Below are 15,889 nucleotides of genomic sequence, written 5' to 3'. Positions count from 1 at the left end.
AATAAAAAAGAAAGAAAAAAGCTCCTCATCTCTAATTTTATTCATTTCAAACGTCAAACATACAAAACTAGTAATAGAAAAAGTTTATGATAAACTCGTAAGTGAACCAATGTATATGTTATTAATTGAAGTTATAAGAAAGGTAAAAATTATATATATTTTTTTTGGAAAAGAAAAAGCCTTAAAAGTAACAAGAATTTTTAACCTTGTGTTATAAATTAGAAAATTCTATAAAAAAAGAAAAAAAAAAGTCGCAAGTGATGGGTGGTTTAATTACCCACTAAAATCACATGAGATTGCACAAGAAGAGTATGAAAGATATTTGTGACGTAATTTTATATTGAAAGATAAAAGAAAAGTGACTAAAAGTGAAATTACTCACGAAGTGAGAAACATCAAATGTCATTGTGTAAAAAAAAAAAAAAAAAAACCGGTGAATAATAATAATAATAACAATAATAATATTTATGAACAGTTATATTCAAATGAAAGAAAAAGGAAGATAAGTGGAGAGTGATGCGTGGGGGAAAGTGAGAAGAAATTTTAGGGAGGGGTGGCGTCAAAGGTGGGGGCCATCAGATAATACGACTGAGATATGGGGAGTGGGGCCTCACCAAAATTTTCATGGACCCCACAAATCTAAGCAGCTGAGCTGTTGCTTTTTTGACATCTCTCTTTTTTTATCTCTCTCTTTCTTTGTACGATATGCTCAATAATATCACACCGCACACCAACAACCTCCTCCCCCTGATAATTATTACCTCTCCTGCGATCGACCTGACTCTTTTGTTTATTGTGATTTTTAATATTCTTTTTTTAATATGCATTATACATTAAATTTTTTAATACTCATTACACATTAAATTATTATATTATATAAATATTTATAATTGATATTATAGAAGACATTACACTGATATTTACTATTAAATATACATAGTTGAGACTTATATTATTACATTAAATTTTATAAAGCACATATCCAGATAAATAATTATACGTTATTACATTAAATTTTATGAAGTACATATCTAAACAAATAATCTTATATTATTACATTAAATTTTGTGAAGTACATATCTAGACAAATAACCCTACATTATTACATTAAATTGTGTAAAGTACATATCTAGACAAATAACCCTACATTATTATATTAAATTTTGTAAAGTACATACCCAAACAATATCAGATGTACATAACTGAGAGTCTGAGACTTACATTATTACATTAAATTTTATAAAATACACGTCCAAATAAATAGCCCTATATTATTATATTAAATTTTGTGAAGTACATAACTCTCACAAATAAGAAATATCTATGCTCTATTTATATTTCGTAAAAGAAAATAATTTATAAATATTTTAGCACTCAAAATATTTTTGTGGGGATTTGAGCTGCTTGTGTGGGCAGCAGCTCAACCACTCAGTGAGCGGCGTGATTTTTAATAATCAACATTTCTTTTTCTCCTTTTTTTTTATTAAATTAACCTTTACATTCTTCTTTTGTTTATCATTGTTATGAAATTTTTCTTTCCTGGAAGAGGAAAATATAATATATAATGAGTCATCAAATCGGGGTTGTCACTCGATCATCAACCTCGGTGTTTGTTGAATTTTCAAGACCTGCCACATGAGGTCGGTGTGACATTATTAAAGGAAAAAAAAATATCATGGCCGACTTCTTTGAAAACAGTAATTAAATTCTTCTGTTAAGATTCCGAGCAATGAATGATCTCTGGTGCCGCGCATCGCAACGCTTCAATTTTTAAATGTGTTCCTTCTTGTATATATATATATATATATATAATTCCAAGTATCATCAAGACTCACCTTTCGATAACAGCTATTGCTAAAACTTTAAAGATTGATCGATTTCTCTAATTGATTTAACTTGTGCGATAGTTTATGTAGCACTTGTTTTGAATTAACACATGGATGTGAAATGATAAATGACATAAAATGTGAATGTCAATTCCAACAATGCAACGACCAAGATATAATATGTGTATATGTAATCTATGGTATAATTATTCTTACAATTTTTTCCCCCTTATACATACGTAGTTGCAAAGCTTTGGGATAAAATCTTATTCTAACCATAGACACGTAATAGAAACTAAGATCTCGAAAGCTACCAAACCATTGGAACGTGGAACCCATTTTCTGCTTCAATCCCTATCAAAATTGTAGCAGCAATGTCCATCTTAAATTATTTTGAAATCAATTGAGCTCATCAGGTGACCCTATTTTGTTGATTTATTCCATCCACTTACACTGTTAAGAAGAGAAAATTATCTCAAAAGGCAAAAATAATTAGAAACTGATGTAACCTTTATCGCCTTTTTCTATACGTCGGCAATGCAAATTTTCCTCTCAATTCATTGTATGGGGATTCAGTAGATATGCCGATGTGACTAGTTTTGATTTGGACCGTTAGATAACGTTCTGCAATATTATCTCTTAAATGCATGTTCTTAAGGTCGTAAAAAACAGTTCCTTCTTTTCTTAAGCTTGTGTTCTTTGTTTATCTTTGTTACTTATTATGTGAATGTTTCTTTTAGATTTAAGCTCCTCATGCTTCAAATATGGAGGGTTTCTAGTCATTTGAGACTGATTTGTGTAGAAAATATATTGTTATATCAATCGAAATGACCAAATCTAGTGGTAGAGAGTTGTTTTAAGAGCTAATCAAGTATAGCTCGAATTTAGTTCATGATTTAATCTATAGTATTAAAAAGCTTTAGAATTTTACTTATTAAAAAAGGAAAAAAAAAACCACATTTCATATCGATGGAGAATCTTAATTTACATAATTCAAAACTACTAGTGTGAATATATACATAAAAAGCTCAACTTACATATATATATAATAAAAAGAAGATATGTATGTGTATACATATATATATAGTTTGTTAAAAGATTTTGGTTCACAACTTTATCCCCCCGTGAGTTCAACAGCCAAATTGTTCATCATTAAGAAAATTATTAGGGTTTTGATTAAAGGGATCCAATATTTTTCCCCCCCTTACTTTTTTCCCTTCTTCTGGCCTCCTTTCTCCACTTAGTCAACATAAGTTGCCATAATGGCCAAGTGGAATGATGCTTCTTTTCTTTCTCTCATTGTAAGGCAGTAAGCTATGTGCTCGTTCAAAGCCTAGTACCCACTAGTCTTAAAAAGCAGGAATATCACAAGCCTTTCAATTGAAAAAAAAAAAAAAAACTTTAATGAGATTATATACCTATGCTATTTTTTAGGTACGCACCTATGGCCAATTTTCATTTTTACTTTTCCAGTTAAATTGATTCATTCCAACGTGGATTCGATCTAGAACAAAAGAATATTATTCCACTAAAGCAGTCTTATCAATTGAACAAACAACCATAATGCCATTTTAATTCAATAAGTATATCCAGATTAACCATCCATTGTTTTCTATGCATGAATCTATTCTTAAGTGATTTTTACTCTAAAATGCGCTTCAATCGGTTTCTAATTGCAGAAGCTCCCTTAGGTGCTACCGTCAATTTCAATTTCAATTTGATTATTCAATGCTCTCCATTTTTTCCCCTTTTAATTGGATATAAGGATTCCATTCCCATTGCATAATTAACGAAAGGACCGGAAAGAACAGAAGCTAATCGGTAAGAACTTTTAGGTGCATGTTTATCTCAGACAGGTGCATGGTACCAGTAATAAAGCGGTGGTCATGTCGTAACTACTACTCTCCGAACGTATATCAATCAAAAAAGCTTAATAATCTTTTATGTTTGCTTGATGTTTTTCTCTCCGTATTTTTTTTTTAAGATCCAAGAGAATTCGACATCCTTATGTTGGCTGCCCCCAGTTAGCGTCAGCAAAATCAGAATAAAAAAATCCATTGGGTTCTTCTAGATAAATAATTATCACAAGAATTGAAACGGGAAGTTAATTTATTATAAAACTATAAGTTTGAGACAAGTTACAGTGTTGTATATTCTAGGTTTGAATTATGTACAATATTTAAAAGAGCATTTAAAAGGTGTTATCGAGATGTTTGTTTCCATTTAATTTTGAAAACACTGCAATTATCCGGTAAACACCATTTTTTACTAATGGTTTTGAAGCCATCTGGTCGCAATCCGAACAAGCCATTAATTATATGTATTCAGTTTATGGGTGATTAATTAGGGATATATGAGATGAAATTTATCTCAACTGATCCTATGCTCTAACTCTCTCAACTCACAAGCAGCACAAAAAGAAAGAAAAAAAAACTCATAATAGAATTTATGATAGGCTTTGCTAACAATATTGTAAAGTTTCTTTCTATTTCCTACTTATATTTATAATTTTGAAACCAAAATTTGTTGCATATTCTAAATTGCCATCGATGGTGCTTAAAATGTTATAATATACCCAAATAAACCACATATCAATTAAGAAAGAAATGGAATTTTAAGATGGCATGTACTTGAATGACTGAACAATAAAGCTTCAGATTCTCTTAAAGATCAGGAAGACTGTGGCCAAGTTGCTCAGAGGAAAATGGGTTTATATTATCAACTTTGCATTAGACAAAAAGTTTGGCTTTTAACCAAAGATGGAATTCTGTGATTTTTTTTTTCTGTTTATTTGCAATTGAAAATGAGAGATTTAAAACGCATCTATTATCGTTCTATGAACAAATATAGTTCATGCATGCATGAAGCTCACATGGAAATGCGATCATGGCCTACTTTTCCAGACACAACTGAGAGAATTTCTGTGAAAATGTACGTAATTTTCGTTTGTCATTTACATTAATTATGTATGAAAGTTTTTCAATTCATCAGAAGCCGCAGAGTGGGCCAGTTATATAAGTTTATTTGCTTTCTTCATGACAATTTATAATGAGCCGACTCTATGTATCGTTCATGCAAGCATGTGGTTTGCCGACAACATTGTATTCATGAAAGCCTTTTCAAATTAATCAAGATGCATTCATGGAGTTATAATGACGGAGATAGGATCGATTTTTGAAATAAAAACTTGTGGGTTAAAAGGAAAATTCATCAATTAGTTAATTGCACACACATGCTGCTATTCTTTGTACAGGTTACTAGTAATTCAGCCTATAATATAATGTATAATAACAATTTTCGTTCCCGGGTATGTTCTTAATTTGATCAACACTTAAGCTACAAGGTATTATTAATACTCAGCCACAACTTAGACGTTCTGGATCCAACTTTAGCAATTTAGCAATTGAATTACAAAACAAATCTCTATTTCGATAGTAACACAAACATTCTTCATAAATAATTGGTACCAATAAATCAAATCGAATAGCTAATATTGAAAGAGAGGACAAATCAATCTCATAAGTACATCCAATGAAGATATACTAGAACGAGATGATGTGATGTGATTGAAATAAAGAATTGAGGAAGATTGTAGAAGTAGATAGGGATGGATACTCGCTACTTTCAAATTTATCATTTTGAATTTAAAGTTATATCTTGAGTTGTTATAGAACACAAATCATAATCATACACATAAAATAATAAATAATAAATAATATGTTATAATTTTAATTACATGATTATGAAAGCGTGTTCTATTATAAAACGGTTTTAATATAGTCAGACACTTAAGGCTTGTTTGGGATTACTTTTGGATAGCTTAAAAGTAATTTTAAAAATTTAAAAATTAATTTTAGTGTTTGATAAGAAAAATTAAAATCAGCTGTAGGAGGGCTGATTTTGAAAGTTATGGAATGAATAATTTTTAGATTTTAATTTTGAAAATTAATTTTATTTTTTAATACAATTTTATAAATATCATTATAATTATTACCTAAGCCAAAAAAATTATCCATATTTAAATTCGAAACAAAATCAATATTTTAATAAAATTTGTAGGTGATTTTTTAATTATTAGTGGTTTTAAGATTAAAAAAATAAAATTTTTATTTTTAATTAAAAGTATTGCAATACATAATTAAAATTATTGTAAGTACATATTTTTGTTGTGGAAGTAAATTTCATCCTACATTATGTATATTTTAATTATTTTTTATCACAATAGTTTTAATAATAAGATTTATTAAATACTCATAATTAATTTCAAAACTAACAATATTTTTAAAAATAAAATTTATTAAATACTTAACTAATTTTTTTAATAACTAATTATTTTTACAACACAATTAATATCATTTATTTTCAAAGTTATAGTATTACCGAACGGAGTGTTTATTAACTTCAGCCTTTATTCTTTACATTATAAATTAATTTATCTGCCACCCCCACTGACTGGTTTCCCACCAGTGGTTGAAAGATGACGCTGTGGGGTTCAGTTCAGTAAAGTGAAAATATTAATTGCGTGTAGCGTCACCCCACCGTACGTCTCTGACAACGACCAATGCTAAGGGCCAAAGCTCAGCTAAAACAGTGGTTCCACGTTGAGTCTTGTCAGTTGCACTGCTCCATCAGGGACCCACTTGGCTTCTCCTCCTTAAAAACCAATGGTCAGGATTTGTCCTTGTGCTTTTCATCATCGTACGTGCGCCTCTGCTCGTAAAGATCTAAGGATTCGTTGATCACGTCATTGTTTCACGAAAGCACCCCTGAACGCACTTGATTATCACTGTTCTGGACTGGACCCCACGCATACGACGACTACTGGTGGGTACAATAGCCAGTAAAAATAATGCGAGTCGTCGTGATTCATGCATGATCACAATTCACTGGTCATCCCGGTGGGACTCTCTAGTCTCCACTCTCTCCGCACGTTTACAATCTGTCCATTTGATCCTTTTTTTTGGGTAAACTAATTAAGTGAAATATTTAATCAGATATCTAAATTTTCCAATAATGGTCACCGATGAATTCAAACGATAATCACCGATTAATTCAAACGATATAGAAAATGTGCATGCATGCAAGTTTTTCAGAGTGTGAAGTTTCACGAAAATTACAAACCTTGAAGTACTTGACTTTGAATTTCAACACTTAGCGATTTAATTTTGGAGATGTATAGATATATATATATATTATTATAAGCTTCTATGGATCGAGCTATATAGAGTCGCACTGGTCATCATGAGTGAATCTAATGCGGGTGAAAATCTAGCTAGCACGGAGGAGTGAGGACCCATCAATTTAAATCTAAAACTTAATTTAAAAAGTTAGTGAAAACTTCTTAGTCGTGGCAATGAATGTCCTTGCCGAGGTTTATTAATAATTAAATTGGTATGGTATGAAACTACCAAAGTTTAGGCAATAAAACATTTGCAAGATAATCATAATAGTTAATCATTAATGATGAAGAATTATCATTTGAATATCAATTAACTAAAAGTTGGCTTTCACATTTAGTTAGTTTTTTTTTCAATTTATCGAATGACTCATGGTAACCAGTTATTTTTCAAAAAAAAGAAATCACTAGAATGAAATTGTTCGAGTATCTGCTTGATGAAAAGCATTCGAATCACTTCATCAACTTTAGGGTCAATTGCATAAGAATTTATATTTTGATGCATGTGTTGCTGTTCATCAAAGACTTCTAGTTTATACAATAACTCTTTTTTTTTTTTCATGAAAAAGATATATAAGACATGGGGTTGTGGGTACATATAAGAACTTATAAGCTAGTAATTGGATCTCCCAAATTTAGATATTTTATTTGACAGTTACATGATGTAAGAAACTCCCCTCATGATATATCAAGAATCAACATTGAGCTTATTTAAGAGTATCCATTTGTTTTCAATTCTAATAGATAGTGTGCTAGTTTCATATTTTTAAGCTGTATGATTGAAGAGAAAATTTCTTTATAATTGATGTGCATGAATGTAAAATCATTCAACGCCCAAGAGGATTTCATTATACCATATTTTATTTGTTTCAAAGCTAATGAATACTTCTTTCCAAATGAAATAACAGGTAACGCCAGATTTATATACAAGGAAAAAAAAAAACATCAGGAAAACAATTATTAAGAAAATAATTGCTGTATGGTCCCATGGAACGATTTAAATTTTATTGGGGTTGAATTAGATGGACCCTTTGCTCTTAATTGTGAGAAGTAGGGCATCCCATGTAGTACACACACCCATTGGATTGGGACATTTTTGGTGGACCCTAACATCAAAGGACTCTCTTATGATCTTATCACCTATCATTTATCGAAACAATCTCATTCACCCATTTTGGCCTTAATCCCGTCGCATATTTTTTTTTTTTTCCATTACACTATTTTCTTTGTCAATTTAATAGCCGACTCATGTCAAAGAAAATAGCAAAGCTTTAAAGTCAATGGACAATAAAAGAGCAAATGCCTAACATGGTAAAATTTTTGCCATTTTGGCAATCTAAACCTCCTTACGCAATAATGCAACATTTTCATGTGAATTATTGAACCCATTTCCCCTCCCTTTCTCGTTGATTTAGAATTCAACTCTCACCATTCCTCTGTGTTCCTTTCCTTCACATATTATTTATGTTTATACCATTATTTTTTGCTATTCAAAATTATTTCTAATGTATATTAACACAAATATTTCGATACAAGAGGAATACAACTTTACGCTTTAAATTTCCTCTCTCTACAAGTTGAATTCAATTTAAAGTTCAAATAGTATAGTACAAAGTGAAAAAGTGGGTAAAGATATAATCCGTAACATAGCCCCTTTCCCTTTTGACATGCAGGAAGTTTAATTTGTTGAGAGGAATTGCAGTTGGGTTGAAGCTGGCCCATCCAAGTTGCCAACCACCATGCTCATTTTACAGTGACATCTAATCATTTCAATTTTCATGCATGTTAATTTTTCTTTTTCTTTTCTATACTAAATTACAATCAATCGATTGCAATTTCAATATGTCTACTCAAATTATTATTGATATTTAAAATCAAATAATTATTCTCATAAATTTTGAGAGACATTTACTCTATTCATATATTTTTTTTTTAAAAAAAATTACTTCTACTTCTACTTATATACTTAATTATTCTATAATTAAAGAAAGAAAATTATATCTTATATTACAGTATAAGAACTCGAATCAATACTCCCACTCACTTCCAAAATGATAAGTTCTACCACTCCACCGAAGGCGGATTGACATGCATGTTAAAAATTTGATCACACATTCACCCAGCATTTTCATTTCATTTTATTTTTATTTTAAAAAAAAATCCCACCATAATGGCATCAAAGTAAATTTCTCCACTTTTAAGGCTAATTTAACCTATCTTCTTGTTGTCTGAAAATATGCACCAAAATCAGAAGTCACAGCAACGCAAGAAAATTGCCAAAAAGAAAAAGAAAAACTCTGATAAAAATTCTGACACTTCCTCTTTTTTATTTTTTGGTTTTTCAGGGGTATAAAAATTGACAGCAAAAATTAATGGCAGTTGTGTGTTGATTGATTGGAGGGGAGAGAGAAAAATAAGCTAAAGTAGCAGCTAGCTAGCAGAAGTCCTAGTAGTATTAGTAGCAGTCCCTGCTTATTTTTTTTTTTGCTCCACCACCACCACTCACTATTTCCATTACTGGAACAAAGAAACCAAAGTCCTAGTATCGCCATCCCCAAACATAGATATAACTATTATACACATATTCTCTGTAAAAATCTATATATATACCAACTTTAACACAGTTTTAGGCAACTGTTGTACCTGCTGCTCATGTAATAGCTTCTGCTGTTTTCTTACTACATGCAATACTTTTGAGTTTGCCATCAGTTTTAAAGATCTGGGTCTGCCTAAAATCTCATATTTAAGCTAAAGTCTGAGTTTTTTTTTTTTTTCATTTTCATTTTATAGGCTGAGATCTGCTGTGAAATGTGGGGATTAAGTCTTTGAAGATTGTGGGATGAGGATTTTAATTCAAAGTACAAAACTTGTTATAGGGGTTTGGGTAGGGAAGATAAGAGGGAGCATATGAGGTTGAAATCGATTGTGTTTTATAGCAAAACCGGTTTCGGTTGATGGGATCATTGTGAATGGTGTTTTGTTGGGTTTCAATGAAGTTTCATGTTTTATAGCATTTGGCTTTTGTGATCGTCTGTTAAAGTTTTCAATTTGGTGAAAATTTTTGTCAATCTGTATTGGTTGTGGAAGGGGTAGAGGAAAGTGAAGGCATGGTTATATTGTGTAGAGGGCAGGCAGTGATACAGTGCTTTGGGTGTGTTTTTGGAAGATTGGTTGGTGCATATTGAGTTTGCTTAAGGTTATATTTTTCTGGATCTTTGGCTTGTGGGGTTAAAGTTGGATTTGAAGTTGTTGAATCTTGCTGAGAAAATGAGGCTCTCTACAGCCGGCTTTAGTCCCCAACACCAAGAAGGTACGCTTGTTGTTGCTTGTAGGTCTGGAATCTATCTCTATCTGTGTCTTTCTGTGCTTTCTTTTTGTCATGTTAGATTGCATGTATGTGATCCTTTTGATTCTGTGGAAACTCTGATCTTAGTTGAATCTTTGGAAACTTTATTATCTTTCTTTATGAAATTTAATAGGCTTTTTAATAAAAAATTTTGCAGGGGAGAAGAGGGTTTTGAACTCTGAACTTTGGCATGCCTGTGCTGGCCCTCTGGTTTCTCTTCCTGCTGTTGGAAGCCGTGTTGTTTATTTCCCGCAAGGCCACAGTGAGCAGGTTGGTATTTTTGAATGAAGAAAGTATCGCAAAGTCTCTGCTTCTAATCTTGAGGAATACGAAGTTGTTTTGCCATGCATCTGTTTTGTAATTTAAACTTCGAAATGATTAATAATTGTTCATCGTGGAGTGAGAGCATGATGGTTGAATATTTCTGATGTGAGCATTCACATAAAACCATATCTTTTAATTTTATGCTGTCGAGGTCATGATGTTACTTTACCCATTTCTACTTACTCTTAGTATATCTTTGCCCCGGTGCAATTTTTTTTTTTTTTTTTTGGGGTAACATCTTCTGCTCTTGTTCCTGAAATTGGTTCTGGTATTTTGATCTTGTCCCCTCTTCTGCCCCTAGTGCCTGTTTCTGGCACAGGATTGTTGCATATAGATTATTTAATCTGAAGGTCACCAGGGAGTTATTTCATTTAAGTTTTTCGCTGCTTCTCTTTTATGGTTTTGAATCATCCATAGGAATCAGATATGCTATCCTGTAATCAACCTTGCTTCTTCTCATTTATATCTCTTTTTACCAATCTTCTATGTAGGTAGCTGCATCAACCAACAAGGAAGTGGATGCCCATATTCCTAACTACCCAAGCTTACCTCCACAACTTATTTGTCAGCTGCACAATGTGACTATGCATGTAAGGGTGTTTTAATTATGTTATTAGATGATTTTAGACATTCCTGGTCACTAAAAGCTCAAAATTTTGTCAACTTCAGGCAGATATTGAGACTGATGAAGTATATGCACAGATGACCTTGCAGCCGCTGAGCCCGGTATGCTATTTTTTCTGTGATTTTATTTTCATTTGTTAGCTTTTTTGACTGGTTCACGTGTTGATAATAATACCCTCCTTGTGTAGCAAGAGCAAAAGGAGGCATACCTTCCCGCAGAGTTGGGAACACTCAGCAAACAGCCAACAAATTACTTTTGTAAGACTTTGACGGCCAGTGACACAAGTACTCATGGAGGATTCTCTGTTCCTCGCCGGGCAGCTGAAAAGGTTTTTCCTCCATTGGTAAGTCTTCTTCATGACTGGATATTATCTGCCATTTCTAAGTGCTCCGAAGGGTTAAGAACCTGCGGATTATTTCTAAAATGATGATTGATTTGCAGGACTTCTCCCAGCAGCCCCCTGCTCAAGAGTTGATTGCTAGAGATCTGCATGATAATGAATGGAAATTTAGACATATATTTCGAGGTAAGATGTTCAAGGATAACCTTTTTGAAGGGTGCTGCATTTTATTTCCCCCTTCCAAAGAGCAGAGCCTAGTTTGTTTTATGTGCAGTCTTTCATACCCTTGTTCTTGGTCTTAGAATATTGGTGAAAGGGAGGAACTTGTATGCTCTATCAATAAGTGGAACATGGTTGGCCGGTAGATAGTTATGGATATTCCTTTTATCATTGAGCTTTATTGCTTGGAACTCCCATGACTTGGCTAAAGATTTTAGTTTTATAAAAGAAGCTGGTTTTATACCCTCCATTGAAACAAATAGCAAGAGTGTCATGATGATTACCACTTCTCTTCATGCAGGCCAGCCCAAAAGGCACCTCCTTACAACTGGATGGAGTGTGTTCGTAAGTGCTAAAAGACTTGTTGCTGGTGACTCTGTGCTTTTCATTTGGTAGGCAGCTGTTTAAGTCTCAAATATTTATCTTTCCATCATTGACCCAATTTTCTAATTGCATCATGACTGAACATATAGTAGTGTTGTTCTGTGTGTGCTTGAGTTGACTTTGGGGATGATTATGCTCTATTGGGACGGATTTCTGTTCCTGCTATAAACAATTCCATTGCCTTGCTTTTGCTTAGTCGGTGCCAGAATGGTGTGCGGTTACTCTCATTTTTTTCCATCTTGACTCTTTAGTATATTGGCATGTTAGAACTACTTAAAAATTATAACTATCTGTTATGTGTTATTTTCTCATGTTCAGACAAATATATGTTTCTTTCATTAGGAATGACAAGAATCAATTACTCCTTGGCATCCGTCGTGCTAATAGACCACCAACTGTTATGCCTTCATCGGTTTTATCAAGCGATAGCATGCATTTGGGGCTTCTTGCTGCTGCAGCTCATGCAGCTGCAACAAATAGCCGTTTTACTATATTTTATAACCCAAGGTTTGGCCCTGTACATGTTAACAGAATTTTAGAAACTTTTTATCTATCACATTTGTTTGAATTCACACCATTTTTCATTTAGGGCTAGCCCCTCAGAGTTTGTGATACCCTTGGCCAAGTACATTAAAGCAGTCTATCACACGCGTGTTTCTGTTGGCATGCGCTTTAGGATGCTATTTGAAACAGAAGAATCAAGCGTGCGTCGGTAGGTTTCAGATTTTTTTCATCTGAGTTATTTGTTTCTTTTGTGTTGTTTGCTATTTCTCTATGAGGGAAACTTCTAAATTCTAAGAATCACTCTTGGAATGTCTAGGAATAGAAGTTGTTTCTCTATTATTCGACCATCCATCTAATGGATTTGAGAATCATCTAACCGATAATTTCTGCTGTTTTGTGTATTTATCCAGCTACATGGGCACGATAACTGGCATAAGTGACTTAGATCCTGTTAAATGGCCGAATTCACATTGGCGATCAGTCAAGGTTTTTTATTTTTCTCTTTTTTTTTTTTTTCATATCATTGAAGTAAATTTCAATGAAATATAACTCAATGAATGCAGGTTGGCTGGGATGAATCAACTGCTGGGGAGAGGCAGCCAAGAGTTTCTCTTTGGGAGATTGAACCATTAACCACATTCCCAATGTATTCGTCTCCATTTCCACTGAGGCTTAAGCGACCGTGGCCGGTAGGACTACCAGCTTTTCACGGTATGGTTGTCTACTGCTACCTCTAGAGTACAATTTACATCAACTAACTTCTAGCATTGCTTCCAATTCCCATTTCCTAACGTCCCTCCCTGCTTTTTATGGACATGAAGGGCTAATTTTCCTATCCTTTTGCTCTTAAGGTATTAAAGATGAGGATCTGGGAATCAATTCTCAACTTATGTGGCTCCGAGGAGATGGAGATCGTGGAATGCAATCTCTAAATTTTCAGGGACTTGGAGTTACGCCATGGATGCAACCAAGGATGGATGCTTCAATGCTTGGCTTACAAAATGACATGTACCAAGCTATGGCTGCTGCTGCACTTCGGGAGATGAGAGCTGTAGATCCTTCGAAACCAAATGCTGCATCCCTTATGCAATTCCAGCAACCTCAAAATCTCCCAAGTAGGACTTCTGCTTTGGTGCAGTCCCAAATGTTGCAACAGTCTCATCCTCAGCAGACATTTCTTCAAGGTGTCCAAGAAAATCAGCATCAATCTCAGTCCCAGACCCACAGTCAGTCTCACCTTCTTCAACCACAGTTGCAGCATTCTCACTCTTTCAATAATCAACAGCAGCAGCCATTGCCACAACCACAGCAACAGGTTGACCATCAGCAGATTCCAAGCGCTGTCTCTGCTATGTCACAGTTTGCTTCAGTTTCTCAATCTCAGTCACCACCAATGCAAGCTATCTCTTCACTCTGCCAGCAGCAGAGTTTCTCTGATTCAAATGGGAACCCTGCGACAAATCCTATTGTTTCTCCTCTGCATAGTCTCTTGGGTTCATATGCCCAGGATGAATCATCCCACCTGCTTAACTTGCCGAGAAGCAATCCCCTGATACATTCTCCTACCTGGCCTTCTAAGCGAGCAGCAGTTGAACCTCTTTTCTCTTCTGGAGCTCCTCAATGTGTTCTGCCCTCCGTGGAACAATTGGGGCCACCTCATGCAAATATCTCTCAGAATTCTATTTCATTGCCCCCTTTTCCTGGTAGGGAGTGTTCGATAGACCAGGAAGTGAGTGCTGATCCACAGAGCCATCTTTTATTTGGGGTTAACATAGAGCCTTCTTCACTTCTGATGCAGAATGAGATGTCAAGCCTTGGGGGAGTTGGGAGCAATAGTGACTCCACAACTATACCCTTTGCTTCTTCTAATTATATGAGCACTGCAGGCGCTGATTTCTCTGTTAATCCAGAAATTGCACCTTCCAGTTGCATTGATGAATCAGGTTTCCTACAGTCTCCAGAAAATGTGGGCCAAGTAAACCCACCCAACAGAACCTTTGTTAAGGTGAGGGTCTTTTTTTTTTTTTTTTTTTTTAAAGTAGAAATAAAATAATCTGTAGTTAAACCGGCTTCTCATATTATCTGATCTATTGGCGGCCTTTTGCAATGGATTCTTATGGATCTGAATTTTTGTTTCATTGATAGGTTTACAAGTCGGGTTCCTTCGGTAGATCACTGGATATCACCAAATTCAGTAGCTACCATGAGCTGCGCAGTGAACTAGCTCGCATGTTTGGCCTTGAAGGCCATTTGGAGGACCCCCTGAGATCAGGCTGGCAGCTTGTATTCGTTGACCGGGAGAATGATGTACTTCTCCTTGGTGATGGCCCCTGGCCGTAAGTTCTATGCTTTGCTGTTCTTCAAATTCTACTCTGTTTTTTTTTTAACCCATCTGGATTATGATTTGTAGGAATTACTTGTTCACAATGTAAAGACTCAAGTTTTAATTTTGACCATTGGATAATAAAACTTTTGGCATCTTAGGTAGGAATTTTGTAAATAAGGAAAGCAAAATCGTAAAACCTGATTGACTAATATAGTGAAGTGAGAATGTGGAAGCTTCTTCCTATTTTGACTAATATAGGGAAGTAAGAATGTGGAAGCTTCTTCATATTTTGACTAAGTTATGCTTTGATAGTTATGGGGTTTCATGATTTCACATTCTGTTTTCTTCATTATTTGGAGTTTGCATCTGTTAACTTCTGTTTCTTGTTGGCTTGCCATTGATGCACTTCATTCTTCTTGTACCAGGGAGTTTGTAAACAGTGTGTGGTGTATCAAAATACTCTCACCACCAGAAGTGCAGCAAATGGGCAAGCGTGGCAATGAGCTTCTGAACTCAGTTCCAATTCAGAGGCTCTCCAACAGCAGCTGTGATGATTATGCAACCCGGCAGGACTCCAGAAATTTGAGTGCTGGTATAACATCCGTGGGGTCACTGGATTTCTGATCAATTTAACCAGTTAAGATACCATTCTCTCTTCTGTAATATTAGTGTCTGTTTCAATCCACGTAGGGGTAGCGAGAGGCTACCTAATTTTAGCTTAAAGTTTATATATATAAGCTAAACTGTAATTATAAGATACATTTTGTATTCTGTGGTATGAAATACGCAATCAATATTGATTAGGAGAGTTGTCCATGA

General features: G+C 34.1%; 1 protein-coding gene across 2 annotated transcripts; it reads left to right on the top strand.

The window, feature by feature from the left end:
• The first annotated feature begins 9,333 nt into the window (after nt 1-9,333).
• Nucleotides 9,334-15,889, top strand: LOC18052304 (auxin response factor 6). Of its 2 annotated transcripts, none has more exons than XM_024190332.1 (14): nt 9,334-10,312; nt 10,506-10,618; nt 11,164-11,262; nt 11,342-11,398; nt 11,485-11,640; nt 11,739-11,823; nt 12,158-12,248; nt 12,583-12,747; nt 12,830-12,952; nt 13,155-13,230; nt 13,308-13,455; nt 13,605-14,749; nt 14,890-15,080; nt 15,496-15,889. In XM_024190332.1, exons 1-14 carry the CDS (start codon nt 10,270-10,272, stop codon nt 15,692-15,694), a joined length of 2,691 nt encoding a protein of 896 aa, XP_024046100.1. In that variant the 5' UTR covers nt 9,334-10,269; the 3' UTR covers nt 15,695-15,889. The 2 variants fall into 2 exon arrangements, with proteins under 2 accessions (XP_024046100.1, XP_006448968.1); XM_006448905.2 differs by having other exon boundaries at nt 13,596-14,749.

This window comes from Citrus clementina, unplaced genomic scaffold, assembly GCF_000493195.1.
Source record: "Citrus clementina cultivar Clemenules unplaced genomic scaffold, Citrus_clementina_v1.0 scaffold_2, whole genome shotgun sequence".
Lineage (NCBI taxonomy): Eukaryota > Viridiplantae > Streptophyta > Magnoliopsida > Sapindales > Rutaceae > Citrus > Citrus x clementina.
The sequence above is the reverse complement of the archived record's forward strand: the minus strand, read 5'-3'. Positions and strand labels throughout refer to the sequence as shown.